This window comes from Dipodomys merriami, unplaced genomic scaffold (assembly GCF_024711535.1).
Source record: "Dipodomys merriami isolate MVZ:Mamm:240054 unplaced genomic scaffold, mDipMer1.0.p SCAF_4, whole genome shotgun sequence".
Classification (NCBI taxonomy): Eukaryota; Metazoa; Chordata; class Mammalia; order Rodentia; family Heteromyidae; genus Dipodomys; species Dipodomys merriami.
In genome coordinates this window covers 50,841,534-50,860,028 of record NW_027205603.1, presented here as the reverse complement: position 1 = coordinate 50,860,028, position 18,495 = coordinate 50,841,534, and the positions used below count along the sequence as shown (strand labels likewise).

The 18,495-nt window shown below is 39.3% G+C and overlaps 1 protein-coding gene across 2 annotated transcripts in view; it reads right to left on the bottom strand.

Annotated features, from left to right (window-relative positions):
- The window catches only part of Chmp4c (charged multivesicular body protein 4C), a 31,476-nt gene extending 17,063 nt beyond the window's left edge, over positions 1-14,413 (bottom strand). For both annotated transcript variants that reach the window (XM_069990988.1, XM_069990987.1), the window contains exon 1: positions 14,045-14,413. In XM_069990988.1, the coding sequence (XP_069847089.1) occupies positions 14,045-14,234 (190 nt within the window). In that variant the 5' untranslated portion in view covers positions 14,235-14,413. The remainder of the gene's footprint in view (positions 1-14,044) is intronic.
- Between the last annotated feature and the right edge of the window lie 4,082 nt (positions 14,414-18,495).

The window sequence follows — 18,495 nt, the reverse complement described above, 5'->3', positions numbered from 1 at the left end:
TGTCTCACTTGCTACTGATGTTATCCATAACCACAAATTAGTAGCCTTTTTGGATGTACTATCATTTAGAATGTCGGAGAAAGTGAAAATGAAACCAACAAATATTAACAGAAACAGCTGGCTAGACCTAATTTTAAATGGAAGACATGTACTTAGAGTGTGTTTGATATGTATTTTATACATATATATATATATACCTATCTGGTATGGTTTTATTTTCTACTTGTAAAAATATATTTTTTTATAAAAGGCAACAATATTTGGTTTTAAATTTTTATTTTTGGGGGGCTGGTCTTGGGGCTTGAACTCTGGACCTACACACTGTCCCTCAGCTCTTCAGCTCAAGGCTAGTACTCTACCACTTGAGCCACAGCACCACTTCTGGTTTCTGATGGTTTATGGGAGATAAGAGTCTCCTGGACGTTCCTGCCTGGGCTGGCTTTGAACTACAATCCTCAGATCTCAGCCTCCTGAGTAGCCAGGGTTACAGGCATGAGCCACTAGCTAATTTTTATTATATTTAAGCATTTGTACAAAGGCATTTCACTTCAATATGTCAATTTATGAGTACAATGTATCTTGATCAATGTCATTTTTTCCCATCATTTTCTCCCTTCTCTCCCAACCTCACTCATCCCTTCAAGTTTCCTGGTTACATTTTCACATATGTATTCTGAATACTTTGACTGTATTTGTACCCTTCCAAGGCAATATCTGGTAGTCGTATGTTTGGGACATGCTGATGTCTCACCGTCTGAAGTTATGGACCAACAAACTATACCCCTAAAAACCCTTCCGGTATTATTTCCCATGATTCTATGACTATTTGCTTAAGAACTTATGGTAAACAAATCTTGAAATGACTCAAGATAACTATTAATATTTGACACTCTTTAGAACTAAGTTACTTTGAAATTGATGACACACTATATTTTTTCTTTAGAGTAGCTTTCATAAATAACAATTTTCAAGCTGCTCACAGCATGCTAAAAATGTGTATTCTTGCTTACATCCTCTTTTAAATCATGTTCAAATTAGGATCACGTATGTAGAGCTTTCTTGTTTTCCTTTTTTCTTCAATTAACACAATAGGACTGAGTTAGGATAACCTTTCTGTTCAAGATCTCAGGTTCCATTTACTCTCCCTCTATATGTATTAAAAGCCCAGAGAGAACTGGGAATGTCAATAGCACTAATCATTGAGCAAAGTCTGCTGAACAACATTACTGCTGCAGCAAATAAGACACACCTATTATAACTACAGAGCAGACAGCATTTGGGGGAAAACCACACACACACATACACACACACACACACACACACACACACACACACACACACACACACACACTGCACTAGGTATTATTTAAATATAACATAAAATATCCAAATTGCTTACCAAATACTTGCTTCATAACTTTCTTCCTCTAAATTTCTGTATAAGTCTAAATGTGCATATTTTATTTCACTTAAATTAATGATTGATAATAAATTTTAATTTTTAAATTGAGAGCTTTACTTCTAACTCAGGATTGCTGACTTTTCATAGAAAAAGATAGATCTGCTTCTCTTTGCTTGTAATTTTCAACTAACAGTTCTTGCTTGCCTGCTTGCATCTCTGGGTGTGTTTTCTTTGTGGGGAGTGATTACTATGTTGTGTTGGTATTTTAAGTCTCTAGATTGCTAGATGGAGAAAGAGATGAGGGAGGATGGCAGCAGGAGTTTCTGCCATCCTCACAAGATTATCCGTCTTCTCACCAGACATACCCACAAGTTAGGAATGCCAGAAAAGAGCTTAGCTGCAGCTGACAGAGTTAATAACACATTACAGAAACTCCTATTGCCTTAAAGCATGACCTTATCCGCATCTGAAGAGGTCCCAGATACTTCTTGACAGGCAATTCTATATGTACATCAGTTGTCTGACAAAAGGAATCAAATACCTATTACAAGAAAATTCATTATTGAGTAAATAGCTTACCATAGCCTATCCATTGCATTTAACCAGACTCTTGCTTTGTTTCTTCTCCTTCTTCAACTGTTTGAACCAACTGTGTGCTTAACCAAATTATGCACAGAATAAGTAGAAGAAAAAATACCAATGTGTAAGCATACAGTTAAAGTACTAAGCTGGTTAAGGATTTTCTAAATGAGAAAGTGAAAAGGAATCTTCAATATTATTTATTATTTTAAGTATCTATAATAATTTTGCCCTTGGGGCTGGGAAGGTGGCTCAGTGGTAGAATGCTTGTCCTGCATGCATAAGGCCCTGGGTTCGATTCCTCAGCACCTCATAAGCAGAAAAAGCCAGAAGTGGTGCTATGGCTCACATGGTAGAGCGCTAGCCTTGAGCCAAAGAGTTGAAGGACAGCACCCAGGCCCAGAGTTCGGGCCCTATGACTGTCAAAATAATAATAATAATAATAATAACAATAATAATAATTTTGCCCTTAAAGTACTACATACACATGTACTTAAGCTTGTTATAAAATGAGCACTAAAACTGAAACATACATGGAAGTCAGAAAAGTGACCTCCAAAGCAAAGAAACTCTAAATACTATTAGATAACTTTGCCCTATGTATCATTAGCTAAGTCATATATACTTTTCTGTTCTATTGAAGATCATCTGAAGTAAACAGTTCTAAATGCTGTGAAACACACTAAACACACTAAAACTACCAAATACACGGAGTCAACTAACAGTACTCTTCTGTACAGTTTCTCAAAAGCATACAAATCCTGTAACTTTGTGACGGTCATGGTATCAGTAGTGTTCTACTTTTACCTTAATTTGGCTGATTCAATAAACCACAAAATAGTACCAATCAAGGAAAATTAATTTATTTTCTTAAAGTTAGTATTTCCCAAAATTCAGAGCTTTCTAATGTTTGTGAATTTAAATGAACAATGGTAATAATGGATGTTCCAGTATTTATAACATTGATCCAAATTCATGAAGATGGGGAAACAAAAGGTAAGTGTAGTGTTATATGACATAAGAAACTTCTACAAGTAGCCAGAGCACATAAGTAAGGTATCAAAATCTGTGCCATACATATCTGAAAGAATGATTCTAGACTAGAAATATTCTATACTCTGAGTTTGTTTCTGAGATGTTAGAAAAAATGATGATTACTAGAGATCAACATGAGTTTCCAAAGAGAAAATACCACACTAATGTCATATGCTTCTTTTATTTGAATGTAGACTCAAAGAAAATTCATAAACCATCTACTTAAGGTACAGTAAAATCATCTAGAAAGATCTAAGTGTACCATCTTGAAATTTAGCCTCAATTTCTTTTAACAGAATCTCCCAGTGTGGTATGTCCATCTGACAATACTAGCAGTTCTTAAGCCTGCATTCTTGAAGCCATGAACGCCAGGCATGAGAACACAATTTGATTTAAGGAATATGATTCACAATGTACAGGGGGCATTCTTGATGCAGAGAGGAAAAAATGAATAATTAATATGATGTGGGTTAGAAATGTAGGTTAGGTATACTCATAGATGATGAATAACTAGACTCATTGAGTGTATTGAGTGCCAGTCTGTCAAACTGGAGGTCATGCCTTCGCTGAACCCTAGATGAAGCATTGTTGCTGTCATGCAAAGGCTCTCTTGGAATGTATTCTCTAGTGATATGCTGTAAGGCTCTCCCCTTGTTTCTGTCACATTGAATATCTTAACAAATATATCTACAACAGAAATGGCTGATTGTGTCTGATTCAATTTTTTAAACAGCTCATATAACTGGTGGCATTGGTGGCTCACGTCTGTAATCCAAGCTACTCAGGTGGCTGAGACCTGAGGATTTTGATTCAAAGCCAGCCCAGGCAAGAAAGTACATGAGACTCTTATTTTCAAATAATCACTAAAAAGCCAGAAGTTAGGCTGTGGCTCAAGTGGTAAGAGTACTAACCTTCTGAGTTCAAGCCCCAAGACTTACAGAAAGAAAAAAAAAAAAAACAGATAACTTGGAATTAAAAACCTTTAATTCTGTAATTGAAAATAAGATGATGTTCAATGCGAAGAAATAAGTGCTATTTTCAAACTTAACAAACTAGTTTAAATGCAAGAGTGGAACTCAAAAAATTAAATCCCCCAAAAACAAATCCTCAAAGAAACAACTGCCCAATAAATAAGTGGGCTAAAGACTTAAAGAGAAACTTCTCTGAAGAAGAAAGAAGGATGGCCAATAGACACATGAAGAAATGCTCAAACTCCCTAGCCTTAAAAGAAATGCAAATCAAAACAATATTGAGATACCACCTCACCCCAGTTAGAATGGCAAAAATCAAGAACTCTAATAACAACAGATGCTGGAGTGGATGTGGACAGAAGGGAACCTTACTGCATTGTTAGTGGGAGTGTAAACTTGTTCAACCACTTTGGAAAGTAGTATGGAGGTTCCTCAGAAGACTCCACATAGAGCTCCCCTATGACCCAGCAATCCCACTTTTGGGCATTTACCCAAATGTTTACAAACAAGACCGCACTAAAGCTACCAGCACAACTATGTTTATTGCAGCATTATTTACCATAGCTAAGATATGGAACCAACCCAGATGCCCCTCAGTAGATGAATGGATCAAGAAAATGTGGTATATATACACAATGGAATTCTATGCCTCCATCAGAAAGAATGACATTGCCCCATTTGTTAGGAAATGGAAAGACTTGGAAAAAATTATATTAAGTGAAGTAAGCCAAGCCCAAAGAAACATAGGTCCCATGGTTTCCCTTATTTGCAATATCTAGTATATGTATGAGTCAAGCAGAAAAGGTCAGATAAGGTGATGTTAGGAAAATGAACCCTAAGATATGTATTTAAATGTTTTTTTCTTTCATGCATTTGTTTCTAATGCATTTATAAGATTATTTCTTTGTTGCTTTGTATGTCCCTCTCCCACAGTATAACCCCTGCTTTCACTGTATTTGATGTCCGTATAATTTGTGGAGGGGAAGGGGAAAAACAAGTCGTTTAAATAAGGATAAAGGTGGACCCGTTGCAGCAATGAGAAGTCCAAGTTGTCATGTCGAAAATGAACTTTACAACTTTGGTGGAGGGGGGAGGGTTGGTGGGGGGATGGGAGGGGTCTGGGAAGGGATGTGAAGGGTAAACAAAGGAGGAGGCTACAATGCTTGATAGGAAATGTACTCATTATCTTGCCCATGTAATTGTAACCCCTCTGTACAGTATGTTCACAATAAAAAAAAGAAAAGATAATGCTAAGTGAAATAAAAAAATAAATAAAATAAAATATAACTAAAGCAAAAAAGGGCTAGAGGTGAGGTTCAAATGGTAGAGCGTCTGCCTAGTAAGCACAAGGAATTCAAAACCAGTACTGTGAAAAAAAATTAAAATAATAGTTTTCAGAGTAGAATTAGTAGTAAAAATATATATAAATATAAATGTGAGAAAATTAATCTGATTGAGAGTTTTAACTCTAAATGCAGTGAAGAAAAAGTAAGTGATCAAGGCCTGTAAATATTTGTGCACACTGAGGCTGTAGATAACAAAGCCAGGACAGTCTGTGCTTGTCAGTGTGACTGAAGCTGGAAGTTTGCATAGGATCCTTGCCAGGGAACAGAGGGAAAGGAAGGCATAGGAACCTAGAAGTTTCACAGCAACAGCTTAAACCAATGAAGTTCCAGGGCTAATACATAGATTTTAAGCTCCCCTATGGAGGATGAACACCCAAGCAGGGTCTGAGGTAAGGGAAAAGAAACTGGTGGTAAAAGTTGAAAAAAGGATCCTAATTCCATTGATCTATTGCTCCATAGTAGAGTAGAATCTCTCTAGAGTAGAATCTGGCCTAGATAGTGATTAATGTTCCAAGTATAAAATTCATTTCTCTCTCTACACATGAGAATACTAAATATGGCACACAGTAATCAGATCAACAAAGACAAACAGAACAATATATGCTGATGCCTGGTTGTCATCTGAATACCAAATAACTCTGAGCCCCTCTGTAATCAGTGTGAGTTATGAACCTTACAAACAGATACAATTCACAATAGCCAAATAGGGACTCAACCTAGATGCTCATCAGAAGATGAATGAATAAAGAAAATACAGAATATATACTGTGTTGTAAACGTGATAAAATACCTGGGAAAAACTATTTGAAGGAGGAAGGTGTGATTTTGGAGGTTTCAGTTCATAATCTGCAGCCTCCATTATTCTGGGCTTGAGATGAAGCAAGACAGCAAATCAAGTGGATCATGAGGAATAGAGAGTGACTCCTCTCATGGCAGCCAGGAAGAAGAAAGAGGACACTGCAGGCAAGATACAACCCCCAAGATCACATACAAATGGACACACTTCTCCAACTAGGTCCCACTTCCTAAGTTTCCATCATCTTCCAATAGTCCATCAAATTATGAACCCATGAGAGGATTCATCCGTTATGAGTTCGGAGTTCTAAATGACGGACTCACTTTCCCAAAACACTATGTCTGAACAGTGCTTCACTGTACACTAAGTCTTCAATACAAAGATGTTTGGGGATATTGCAGATCACAAGTACAACATATACACACAGCAGTTTTGGTCAGTCATAAATAGCAATAAAAGTCTGTCATTCACAGGAAAATGTGTTGAATTAGAAGACATCATTAAGTGAAGTAAGCTTAAGTTAAATGAAATATTTTCTCTCATATGTGGAAACTAAGAAAGGTGACAAAGAGGCCAGGTGCCTGTAATTCTAGCTCTCAGGAGGCTGAGATCTAAGGTTCAAGGTTCAAAGTCAGCCCAGTCACGAAAGTCTATGAGACTCTTATCTCCAATAAGCAACGCAAAAGAAGGCAGAAGTGGCGCTGTGGCTCAAATGGTACAGCCCCAGCCTTGAGCATAGAAAGGCTCAGGAACAGGGCCCAGTCCCTGAGTTCAAGCCCCAGGACTGGCAAAAAAAAAAAAAAAGAAAGAAAGAAAGGAAGGAAGGAAGGAAGGAAGGAAGGAAGGAAGGAAGGAAGGAAGGAAGGAAGGAAGGAAGGAAGGAAGGAAGGAAGGAAAGGAAAAAAAAGTTGAAGGATCCTGGAAGAAGTAAGAGAAGGGAAGAGTGGACATACATGATATATGCATCTATAAAATTATTGCAATGGAGGGCTGGGAAGGTGGCTCAGTGGTAGAGTGCTTGCCTTGCATGCATGAGGCCCTGGGTTCAATTCCTCAGCACCACATAAGCAAAAAGAAAAAAGCCGGAAGTGGCGCTGTGGCTCAAGTGGTAGAGTGCTAGCCTTGAGCTGAAGAGCTGAGGGACAGTGCCCAGGCCCAGAGTTCAGGCCCCACAACCAGACCCAAAAAAAATTATTGCAATGGAATTCCCTCTTAATAATGTATGGTAACCAATAAATAAAGTTTCAAATAATTAAATAATATGTAGGGGAAATTTTAAAACTCAAGGATACCTCTGTACCTCACCTTGACAATAAAATTTAAAAAAAATTCAAGGACAATTTTGCAAATTAAAAACAAAAGTGTCAATAATAAAATCACAACCCTAAGAACCATACGAACTTCTCCAAAAAAGTAACTCAGGTAAGTTAAGGAATAGGTTCAATCTTCCAGAAGTTCTTCAAATATTTGTTCAGGAATTAACAGAGCACTGTTGATTTGATAGTCCTCAATTGGAAATCTGAATGATGACAGACAGAAAAGGGAGAAATAATGAGAAGGAATAGGGAAGAAAATAGAGATTAGTCTCTCCAATTTAATGGTTTGTTTCATAACGGATCATAGGCTTCAAGTGTAATGGGGTAAGAATCATTGAGCTGCTTGTTCAAAGTTCAGAACTGTGGATCTTGCCACACAACATAGTGATTAGAATAGGCACTTATTAGTGAGCATTTTAATAGCCATTAGAAAGGAATTGTAATGCAGGGGATATGGGAGTCACATTCCATGAAAGTCTTTTCAGAAAGGAGGTCACCAGGTAAGGTGTATACCCCAGGAGACTTCAATCAGGATCCTGCAATTTTTGGTCATCTCATTTTACCTGAGCCATTCATTTGCCCTTACTGGTTTGGCACTCCACCAGCAGTCACTGCTGTAGTTCTTGGGACACAAATGTCCTTCTGAACTGTTCCTGGTGCAAGAGGAGGAATTCAGCTGGGATAACTATGATATAAAGCAAAATCACAAGCCTACAGAGGATCTCCCACCGAAATAAGAGTGGAACTGTGACTGTGCACACAATCTCCCTCCACAGCAGACCATGTTAACATCATGTATTTCTAAAACCAAATTCCTCCCTCTCAACTCTCAGCCTAAGTGTGATGCTTTATTTGTGCAGAGGATGTTCTGCCTTAGAGACTATTCCCCGCAGTCCTGGGTCCCATGTCCAATTCCAACATGGAACCAGGATAGACAGACACCTGATAAAGAGAGAGAATGGTTGTGGTACCAAATTTCACAGAAATCAGGAATAGTAATAACGAGGGGGGCCTTTAGCAAATATGCTTTGTTTCTCTCTGTCAGCTCGCATCACATGTACAACAGGCTGAGGCCCACTTGATAACCCTGATTTGGATTCCCATAATTACATATTTGGAGTTGCTGCTGCAAATTATATGTTTGTATAAGGTCAGCAGCAGGTAGGATGAGGGTGAGGGGAGAAAGAGGCATACAAAGCAGAAAGTATAAGGCAAGTCTCACTGTCAGATCACACAAGTATGTCAAAAGCATCTCACCAGCCTCACAATATGTTAGTGAAATGAGCTCCCTTCCCATAGCTTAGTCCACTTCTTCCCTTCTCCACAGCTTAGCATGGTCCCTTCCTAGGCCCATGTACTAAAGGCAGTAAATAATCAATTTCCAACCCCCTTTACCTTGGGATGGCACTTCTCTGGGGGCAGCTATCACCATATAAGGCAATAAGAGCCCTTTAGAGTGACCTTCAGGTCTGGGCAGTTGCAGGACCCCTTATTTATTATTTGGACAGCAGCCATAAATCCTAGTCCACCATGATGAAGTCCCTGGCCCACACATCCACACCAGGGTCTCCACCTCTTAGCTCCTTCTAGCCCTTCCAAAACCCCCTAAGTTATATAGGTCACCTCAGACAATAGCAGGCGCTTCTTTTCACTTCTCCCTTGTGAGAAGGGGTCTTGTCAGCCCCCTTTCTTTGTTCTCTGTACCTGGATGTCTGCGTGGTTCTCTGGCAAAATCTAATAATCTTTTATTTAATCTTTCACAATGAATTGGTCCCAGGGAGCAAATCTTAGATTTCCTATAAAGGTGTGACAGGGAAAGGTTGAGAAAAGAAAGACCTAAACAAGTGTCTTCCATGAAGTCTTTGTGGGAGAGATGCATCTCATCAATGTAATCCCAGGAAAGCAAAGTTTGGGCCATTTAATAGGCCAATTACAAATCTCTCTCTCTCTCTCTCTCTCTCTCTCTCTCTCTCTCTCTCTCTCTCTCTCTCTCTCTCTCTCTCTCTCTCTCTCTCTCTTTCTCTCTCTCTCTCTGTGTGAATAGATGGATATGCCATGTGTGACTCTTTATAAAACACTAAGTTCTTTTCACAATACTGTCACTCATCTTCACAATGCTGAGGATCTATGTTATCACTTCTATTATACAGATAAGAAAATTGAAAATTAGACAGTCCAAGTGACTGGTCACCAAGCAGCTAAGTGACTCAGAACTAGACATTAGACCTTGAACTGAATCCCAGGCTCTTATATAAGAATTACATTCGAATAGCCATTACAGTAAAATGCTTGTGGCCATCTACCAAAGATATTATTGAGAAAGACCTCAAAACTGTAGCCTCTTAGGCACATTGTCAAACCCATGCAGCAGGAAAGGTTTACAGTGTGCTAAGATATTCTTCAGCGCCTAAGGCCACAAGCCTGGCAAATCAAGAGTCCAACTTTGCATGCAACTAGTAATTGTCCACAGGTCCCATGATGTAAAAAGGGTCAGGAAGCATTGGGAAAGTAAGACAAAAGTAGAAAAAAAACTTAAGTGATGTATAAGCTTACTGCTCCACAAAACAGACAGAATGACCAATAGACACATGAAGAAATGCTCAAGCTCTCTAGCCATAAAAGAAATGCAAATCAAAACAACATTGAGATTCCACCTCACCTCAGTTAGAATGGCTGTAATCAAGAAATCTAATAACAACAGATGCTGAAGGGGATGTGGCCAAAATGGAACCCTACTGCATTGTTAGTGGGAGTGTAAACATGTTCACCCACTTTGGAAAGCAGTACGGAAGTTCCTCAGAAGACTCCACATAGAGCTCCCTTATTACCCAGCAATCCCACTTTTGGTCATTTACCCAAATGATCACAAACAAGGCCATTCAAAAGCTACCAGCAAAACTATGTTTAACAGCATTTTTCACCATAGCTAAGATATGGGAACCAACCCAGATGCCCCTCAGTAGATGAATGGATCAAGAAAATGTGGTGTAGATAGATAGATAGATAGATAGATAGATAGATAGATAGATAGATAGATAGATAGATAGATAGATAGATAGATAGATGCCCCTCAGTAGATAAATGGATCAAGAAAATGTGATATATATATATATATATATATATATATACACACACACATACATACATAATATGACTATGCCCCCATCAGAAAGAATTACACCGCCCCATTTGTTAGAAAATGGAAAGTCTTGAAAAAAATTATATGAAAGTAGGAAGTTACAGTAAATAATGTATATTTAAAACTATCTCTGGGCCAGTTGTCAGTGGCTCATGCTGTAATCCTAGCTATTCAGGAGGCTGAGATCTGAGGATCCTGGTTCAAAGCCAGCCTGGGCAAGAAGATCCATAAGATTCTTATCTCCAATTAACCACCAGAAGTGGCACTATGGCTCAAGTGGGTTGAGTGAGTGCTTGTTTTGAGCTGAAGAGCTGAGACAGCACCCAGGCCCAGAGTTCAAGTCCCATGAACAACAAAAATAAAAATAAAAATAACTATCTCTGGTCTCCCTAAATTTTTAACTAAATTATAAACCTTGTTGCAACTATTTCTTTTTTTAATATCAAAAGGGCCCTGAACATCAAAATAACAGCTGTTGGAAAGCCAGTTTGTTTGTGTAAACTAGCATTCTCTTTGATAGAAGATAACTATAACCCATTAAGAAGCTTAAGGTAAGAATTAGCTACTTCCGTAAGACTTGACTACAAATAATAATGTACCCAAGTTTCAGACTAAATTCTGCAGTCACATTATGAAACCAATACACAATGGCAAACAGGTACAACAACTTGCCAATCTGTTATATGGGATCAACAACATTCCAGCTCTATGCCTTTCAGATGATCCACTATACCTTTGAAAGGCTGAGGCAGACAGGACATTCTAGAGTATCGGCTGTCCTACAGGAGGTGTGCTCAGTTAGCAATCTATCTGAACCAATGACCAAACACAGCAATGATAACAAACTTCAGATGCCAGGCTAATGTTAAATTAGTTATGTATCTAGTAGGTGTTTTATTTAAATCATCTATTCATACATGGGAGGTAAGAACTTTTCATTAAACTATGTCAGCTAATTCCATGTGTTTAATTCCAACGAGAGCCAGGCGCTGATGGCTACTTGAGATTGAGATCTGAGGATCACAGTTCAAAGCTAGCCTGGGCAAGAAAGTCTGTGAGATGCTTTTCTCCAATTAACCACCAGAAAACTGGAAGTGGCACTGTGTCTCAAATGGTAGAGTGCTAGCCTTGAGCTGAAGAGCTGAGGAACAGGGCCCAGGCTGAGTTCAAGCCTCACGAGCCTCCAATGAAATCCATCTTTTAACATTTATGCTCATTTTAAAGTAACATATCTTACCAGTAGAATGTCTTTTGAAGGTGTAGAATGTTGTGAAAACTTCTGTTATTGTACAGAAACAGATCATTGAAGAACGTAGTTTGCAGGGTACACCTTTCGATGTTATGTCAGCTATCCTTAACCAGTATTCCTGACAACATGTGAGCTGACCAACTAAACCTTTAACTGCATGTGTATATTGTGTCATACTGGTGATAATGTATATTATAACAATTTCTAGCAATGGCATTGTATACCATTGGAACAATTTAGTAAGGAGAACATTGGGCTTCATTTTAATACTTGTATGAAAATATTCTCAGTGGCTAATGGAAGACATTAACTTAAGTGTATATGAAGTTATCTGGTATATATAATTATATTGCAAGCAATGTAGGGGCCTGTGACTGAATCCTTCACGTAGTTTATATTATAGATGGCCTCACGCTACCCAGCCTCTGCTCACTACCCAGGCTACTTGAATACCAAGCTTGAACTAACACACAGTGAAGCTCCCCAAAATACATAACAAAGAATGAATGGCTTTTCTAACACCAGTTAGTTATTTGTTCTTGATACTTGCATCAATAACTTCCCTGATTTAAGGAAGTTAGTATTGTCTGTCTTTAAGTTTTTAATCTTTAAAAAGTCAGCTTGGTATATACTTACATGCACTGCCAACTGAAGAACATGTCTGAAATAAAACCCCATATAACTTTACATTTTATTCATGAAGGAAAAAAATCTAAAGTTTTACCAGCTCCTAAAGCAGATGTTCAACTTTATTCATATTTTTGAACCAATATGAGCTCAGACAAAGCTGTATGTACATCCAAATAAATGCAAAAGGGAAATGTTTGACAGACCCTAAGCAAACGTCAGCATGTCCAACCTAAGCGGGAGAACAGTGAAGAATGGCCAGCGACTTTTTCACAAGCCACAGTAGCATAGTCTTTGTTTAAAAATTGCCTTTTAATGACCTCCCAAAATATTTTTGGACATAAAAGTAAAAATAGAAAGCAGTACTTAGCTTTAAAACAGACTAAAATGTAGCCAAAAGTTATGTGCAATTACAGAGAAAAATAAAACTTAGCCTTTCCATTGCCAGTGTTTACTACTGACAAAGATTTAAGGCTTTCAAGGTCAACTCCATAAGACATGATTCCTCTTTTGCAGGAAATAATGACAGCCTCTTTTAGGATGAGCTAAATCTTCTTAAGCTTCATTGTGACTAAAGAAGCTGGACTTGAAGGTGAAAATGTTCAGGGTTTGGTGGTCAGGAGAATCCTGTGCTGCCACTTCTATTTCTGGGTCTGTCATTGACCTGGTATTACAAGAGCAAATCACCTCATTTTCTCACTGGGTTTTTATATATGCTATGGGTGTCCTTTGGATCTGTTTCTATAAATGGAGTAATATGCTGAAGAAACCAAGTAACTCTAGCAAAGAATAAAGAGTTCAAGGTGCAGCAGAAGCACCAAGAATCATTACTGACTCAAAGTCCCTCATGTGTGCTAAAAGCCAGTGATAAGCAACTTAATATTTAATTCCTTATTTTTGATTTTAAAGAACTTCAACTGCACAATCAACAACTAAACAGCCAAGGAACAAGATACCAAAAAAAAGATGACTATATTAGCATATTCTACACAGGGAATTCACATGCAAGGTAATTGTGTGATTTGGCACATAAACATACAAAAAAAAATTCATGGTTAGTGCCAGGATCAAGAGGATGAACTATGATCCAGGAGCAAACTCTAGAAAACTCAGTAATTAAGAAAAATTCCATCTACTGGACTATTTTTAGAATTCAAAATAAATGGAAAACTAAATCCATGACGGCCCAAATACATCACATTTACAAAGAATCTAAATAAACAAATTCCCTCTAGAGCCAGAGACTAAAAAATAAAATAAAATAAAATCAGTAATGCTGATTCTGCCTGCATTTGAAATCTCGATGTGGGATTTTCATCATGGATTTCTCAAAACCATTTTGAGTCGTTTAAATACTACATGAAAAGAATGCCCATCTTTATGATTGACCTTTTGGGGACTGCCTTTTATCTTGCCAGCCCGGGGAAGGAAGTTCCTGGTTCAGCTCACCCCAATCACCCAGGCCTGGGGAGGGGTCAACGGGCTCCCAGGGGCCAACCTGGCTGCCTGGCTGCGTGCCAGGGTCCCCTCGCAAGGCCTGGGGAGGTGGGTGACAAGCCCGTCTGGGGCTTCGGCCCAGCCTACCTCGCTTGTCCTTCGTGCCGTGCTTTTTGGCCAGGGCCAGTTCTCTCTGGATTCGAGTCTCCAGGTACTCTTGTTTCTTCCCCAGCATCTCCTCCGTTTCCCGAAGCCGGGCCAGGGCCTCCTGGGGGCTGAGAGCAGTTCGGCTCTTGGAGGAGCCTCTCCCTTTAAACAACTTGCCCAACTTGCTCATGGCTGTGAAGTTGGGGTGTACGGCGCAGAGGGGGCGGGAAGAGGGCGATGCGCCCCCGGAGACCCTGCTCCGGAACTCTGCAGGCCACAGGTGAGCAGAGGAGCGAGAGACTCGGTGGCCGGCTCAGACCCAAGAAGAAGCGCTCCTGGGAATCAACAAGTTGGCGGGTACAGGTGACACAGTCCCCTGGGCATTTCCTGGCCGCCTCCCGGCCCCGCCCCTCGGCGCGGCTCCCCGGCCACCCCGCCACCCCGCGGGGCGGGCACCCCACGGTCCGCCCGGGGCCAGCCGGCGCCACGCGCCCCTCCGGGAATTCAGGGCGCCGAGAAAAGTTGCCCCACAGGGCCGTGTCTCCAGTTGCGGCTTGATCCCTACTGGGGATGAAGCCCTCTTTGTGAGAAGCTCAGAGACAAGCAAACCAATACTCCAGGGGCCTTTGGAAGTGTTCTTGCCTACCTGGATATATCCAGGGGTGGTGTGTGTGTGTGTGTGTGTGTGTGTGTGTGTGTGTGTGTGTGTGTGTGTGTGTGTGTGTGTGTGTGTGTGTGTGTGTGTGTGTGTGTGTGTGTGTGTGTGTGTGTGTGTGAAACCAATATGTGTGTGTGTGTGTGTGTCAAACCAATATGCCTACCTGGATATATCCAGGGTGTGTGTGTGTGTGTGTGTGTGTGTGTGTGTGTGTGTGTGTGTGTGAAGCAAACCAATATTCTAGGAGCCTTTGAAGTGTTCTTGCCTACCGGATATATCCAGGTTTGTGTGTGTGTGTGTGTGTGTGTGTGTGTATGTGTGTGGTGTTTGTGACTTCCGGGACACTTGCTGGCACATGAAGCAGAGTGGACAAGCAAGGAGCTGCTAGCTCAGTCTGCTTGACTGGTCTGGCCCCTGCCTCAGTACATCTAGGCAGGCTGATGTGTGTGTCTGACTGCCTGTTGCTACCAGTGAGTCTAGATCATCTTTATGTGACTCCAAGGAGATGCTAGCCAATCAGAGCTTCTCAGTGTATGTGGTGGCTGGCTTTACTTCTGTAATTACAAATCTGAAACTTTCTGCATGATTGCCAGGGTAAGAAACAAAACAAAACAAAAAAAAATCTTTAGGCTTGGGGGTGTGGCTCAAATGGTGGACTGCCCGCCTAGCAAGTGTAAGGTCCTGAGTCCAAATTTTCATAGGGTGGGGAGAGATAAGAAAATTCAAATGGGTGCTACTCCTGTGTTTGGATCTTTGTCAAATGCCTTTATAGAGACACCTAATTTAACAATGTGGAGAATAATCTTTTTTAAAAAGAAATTCTTTTGATCATGCTCATTATCTCAGTCCTACTCTTAGAGCAGCAAGCCGACTTTGGTCAGGCAAAAGGACAGCAATACATAATGATTATGAATAATGCCACACAACTGAAAACCTTCCCTGAGTGCACCAAAAAGGAGTGACCTGTGCAATTTAGTCTATGGTTCAGTTTACAAAAACTAACATGGTACACTGCACAGCACACCCCTTTTTGGGCAACATTATAACAATATCAGAATCTATTTGTGCTCATTACCAGTCCACTGCCAAAGGGGAAAAGAACATCCATTACCATGATGAATTCATCTTGATATCTAAGATCAATAACCCAATTTTATCTGCTATTATAACAAATTAGCCAGTTTTATCTAACACTGTACATTCAACATCAAATTTCACTAAAGGATTTGAACATTTTCCTAGGAGCTGAGACTCACGAACCATGCATATGAACTTACCATCTCCCAGTAGCCACAACCAGCCATTTCCCATCATTTCCTACTGGTGGTTGCTAGGCTCAGTGTTAGAATTCTTGGTCCCAGATAGTGGAGCTATTCAGGGAGGTTTTAGAAACTATAGAACATGGAGGCATGGAGGCAGTAAGTCACCAGGGCTGGTTTTTTAGAGGTGTCTGGTCCTCCCCTGTCACCATCATTGATTCGTGGCAGCCATACTACCAATACTATATTCTACCACAGGCCCAATTGCATGGGGCCCACCAACCAGCCCTCTGAAACCATAACTAGAATAATTCTGCCTCCCTTACATTACTTATGTCAAGGCATTTGAGTCACAGCAACAATAAAACTGACTAATATAGCCACCCAAAGCACAAATGGTCTGCAACACATGCTTTGCTCTTACTTTGTGAATAGTAGCATTTTAAAAAATGATTATTATCTAAAAATTTCATGGATTTATTTGGGGACTTGTTTTCTTAATTGCATTTTATCCTGCTACAGTTCCTCTTGCTGGCAATCGATGTAAACTTTATGGAGTGTGCTCTATGTATAAAGGGCTAGACATGGAATCATCTTCTGTCCTCTAGGGGCTTTCTTTCTAGGGATAGTAGTTACAGTTGGAATCTTTTGAATGTCCACCGTGTGGCAAGCATGCTGTCTGCATCATCAACAATCTCTACATGAACTCTACAAAATTGGTGTTTTTATTTTTTTTATTTCAATGGATTTTATTTTTGTGCTGATAAAATTCTGATTAACTAAGTTATAATTACATAAAGACACCTATGTAAAAACATTTCTAGATTACACTTTTCTGGATAAATGATATTTCTATTCTAATTTGACCAACCAAGTATCAATTAGTAATTCTGTCATATTCACACAGGCAGTGAAAATGGAAGATATTTCTATTTTAAAGTCTGTGGTCTTGATGAGCATGATGATACATGCCTGGAATCTTAGCAACTGGTGCAAAAGAATCATGAATTCAAGGCCAGCCTAGACTACATAGGGAGACCCTGACTCAGTAAAGGAACCTGGCTCAAACAATCAACAACAAAAACCTTACTATTTACACTATTTACTTACTTATTACACTAGGTTGAGAAGAAATTCATTAAATATTTGTTGAATTGAATCATTTGGGGTAAAGGGATTATAATGATGCATTAAATTTAGGAGATCTACAAGTATTACTGAATTTGTGATGGAGTATATTTAACTTGTCCATTATGTTAAAACTGTCTTTTGTACTTTGGTAATTTACACTTTTTTGAAGGATGGGGAGTACTTTGAACAAGAGAAGTGGAAGTTGAAATAAGTAGCTGTGGAACCATTCTTTCAGCTATGTATTCATTTATCATATTCTTATTTTTTAGGGGGGTGGTCTGGTCTTGGGGCCTGAACTCTGGGCCTGGGTGCTGTCCCTCAGCTCTTCAGCTCAAGGCTAGCGCTCTACCACTTGAGCCACAGTGCCACTTCCAGCTTTTTTCTTTTTGCTTATTGGTGCTGAGGAAATCGAACCCAGGGCCTCTGGCATGCAAGGCAAGCGCTCTACCACTGAGCCACCTTCCCAGCCCCTCATATTCTTATTTCTGTCCCCAGCACTGAGGGTAGTAAGAGAGGATATGATTTAGAAGATTGAAATAGTTCTCTATTTCAACAGGACTTAAGCTTTGTGGAGAACTTACAAGTTAAATCAATTATTTCTAAAACAATGGGTTTTTGTAAGTTGAAATTCTAATAAGTTTTAAAAATAAATATGGGAACTCTTAAGAATAAAATTGGGGAACCTAGTCTTATCTTGTGATCAAAGAAGACTAGCCTGAAAAAAATATTAAAGTGCCATTTAAGTTGTAATTTGAACAATAAGTAGAAGTTAACAAAGTCTACAGAAAAGAAATTTGTGTTTTGATGTGAGAAAGTGTGCATTCCTTCCTTTATGAATTTATTTATCATTATCTGAGTAAATTTTATATAGTCAACATGGCTCTAAAAATGTGGAGATTTAATAGCAGGTAGATAATAATCCATGTATTTTTGAAGTCTACTTTCTAGTTAAGGGAAGACACTTAAGAAAGTAATGTACTAAATGTGCTGTGTGGAGAATGTTTGACTTTTCATATTATGAAAAATAAGTTCAATCCTGAGCATAAGTGTTGGAGTTTGAAGAAAAGCCATTATGGCTGGGACCTGGATATAGAAGAGGAGGAGGAGAAGGAGGAGGAGGAAGAAGAAGAAAAGGTGATTATATTCAAAAGTAAGCAGAGTCCAGATCATACAGGGGCCATAGGGCCATACAATGCCAAGAATCCCTTACATAAAAATAAATCAGCAGTTAAAATAGTCTACCCACTAATTCATAATTCAATGGGAAAAATATTTTACCCAAGTTAGTAGGCAGCATTTTTAGAACCACATAAAGTATGCAAAGGGAGATTCATCTGAAATTAAAAATCATTTCGTTCTGTTAATGCATAAAATCAATTGGGAAAGGATAATGCTTGCAAGCA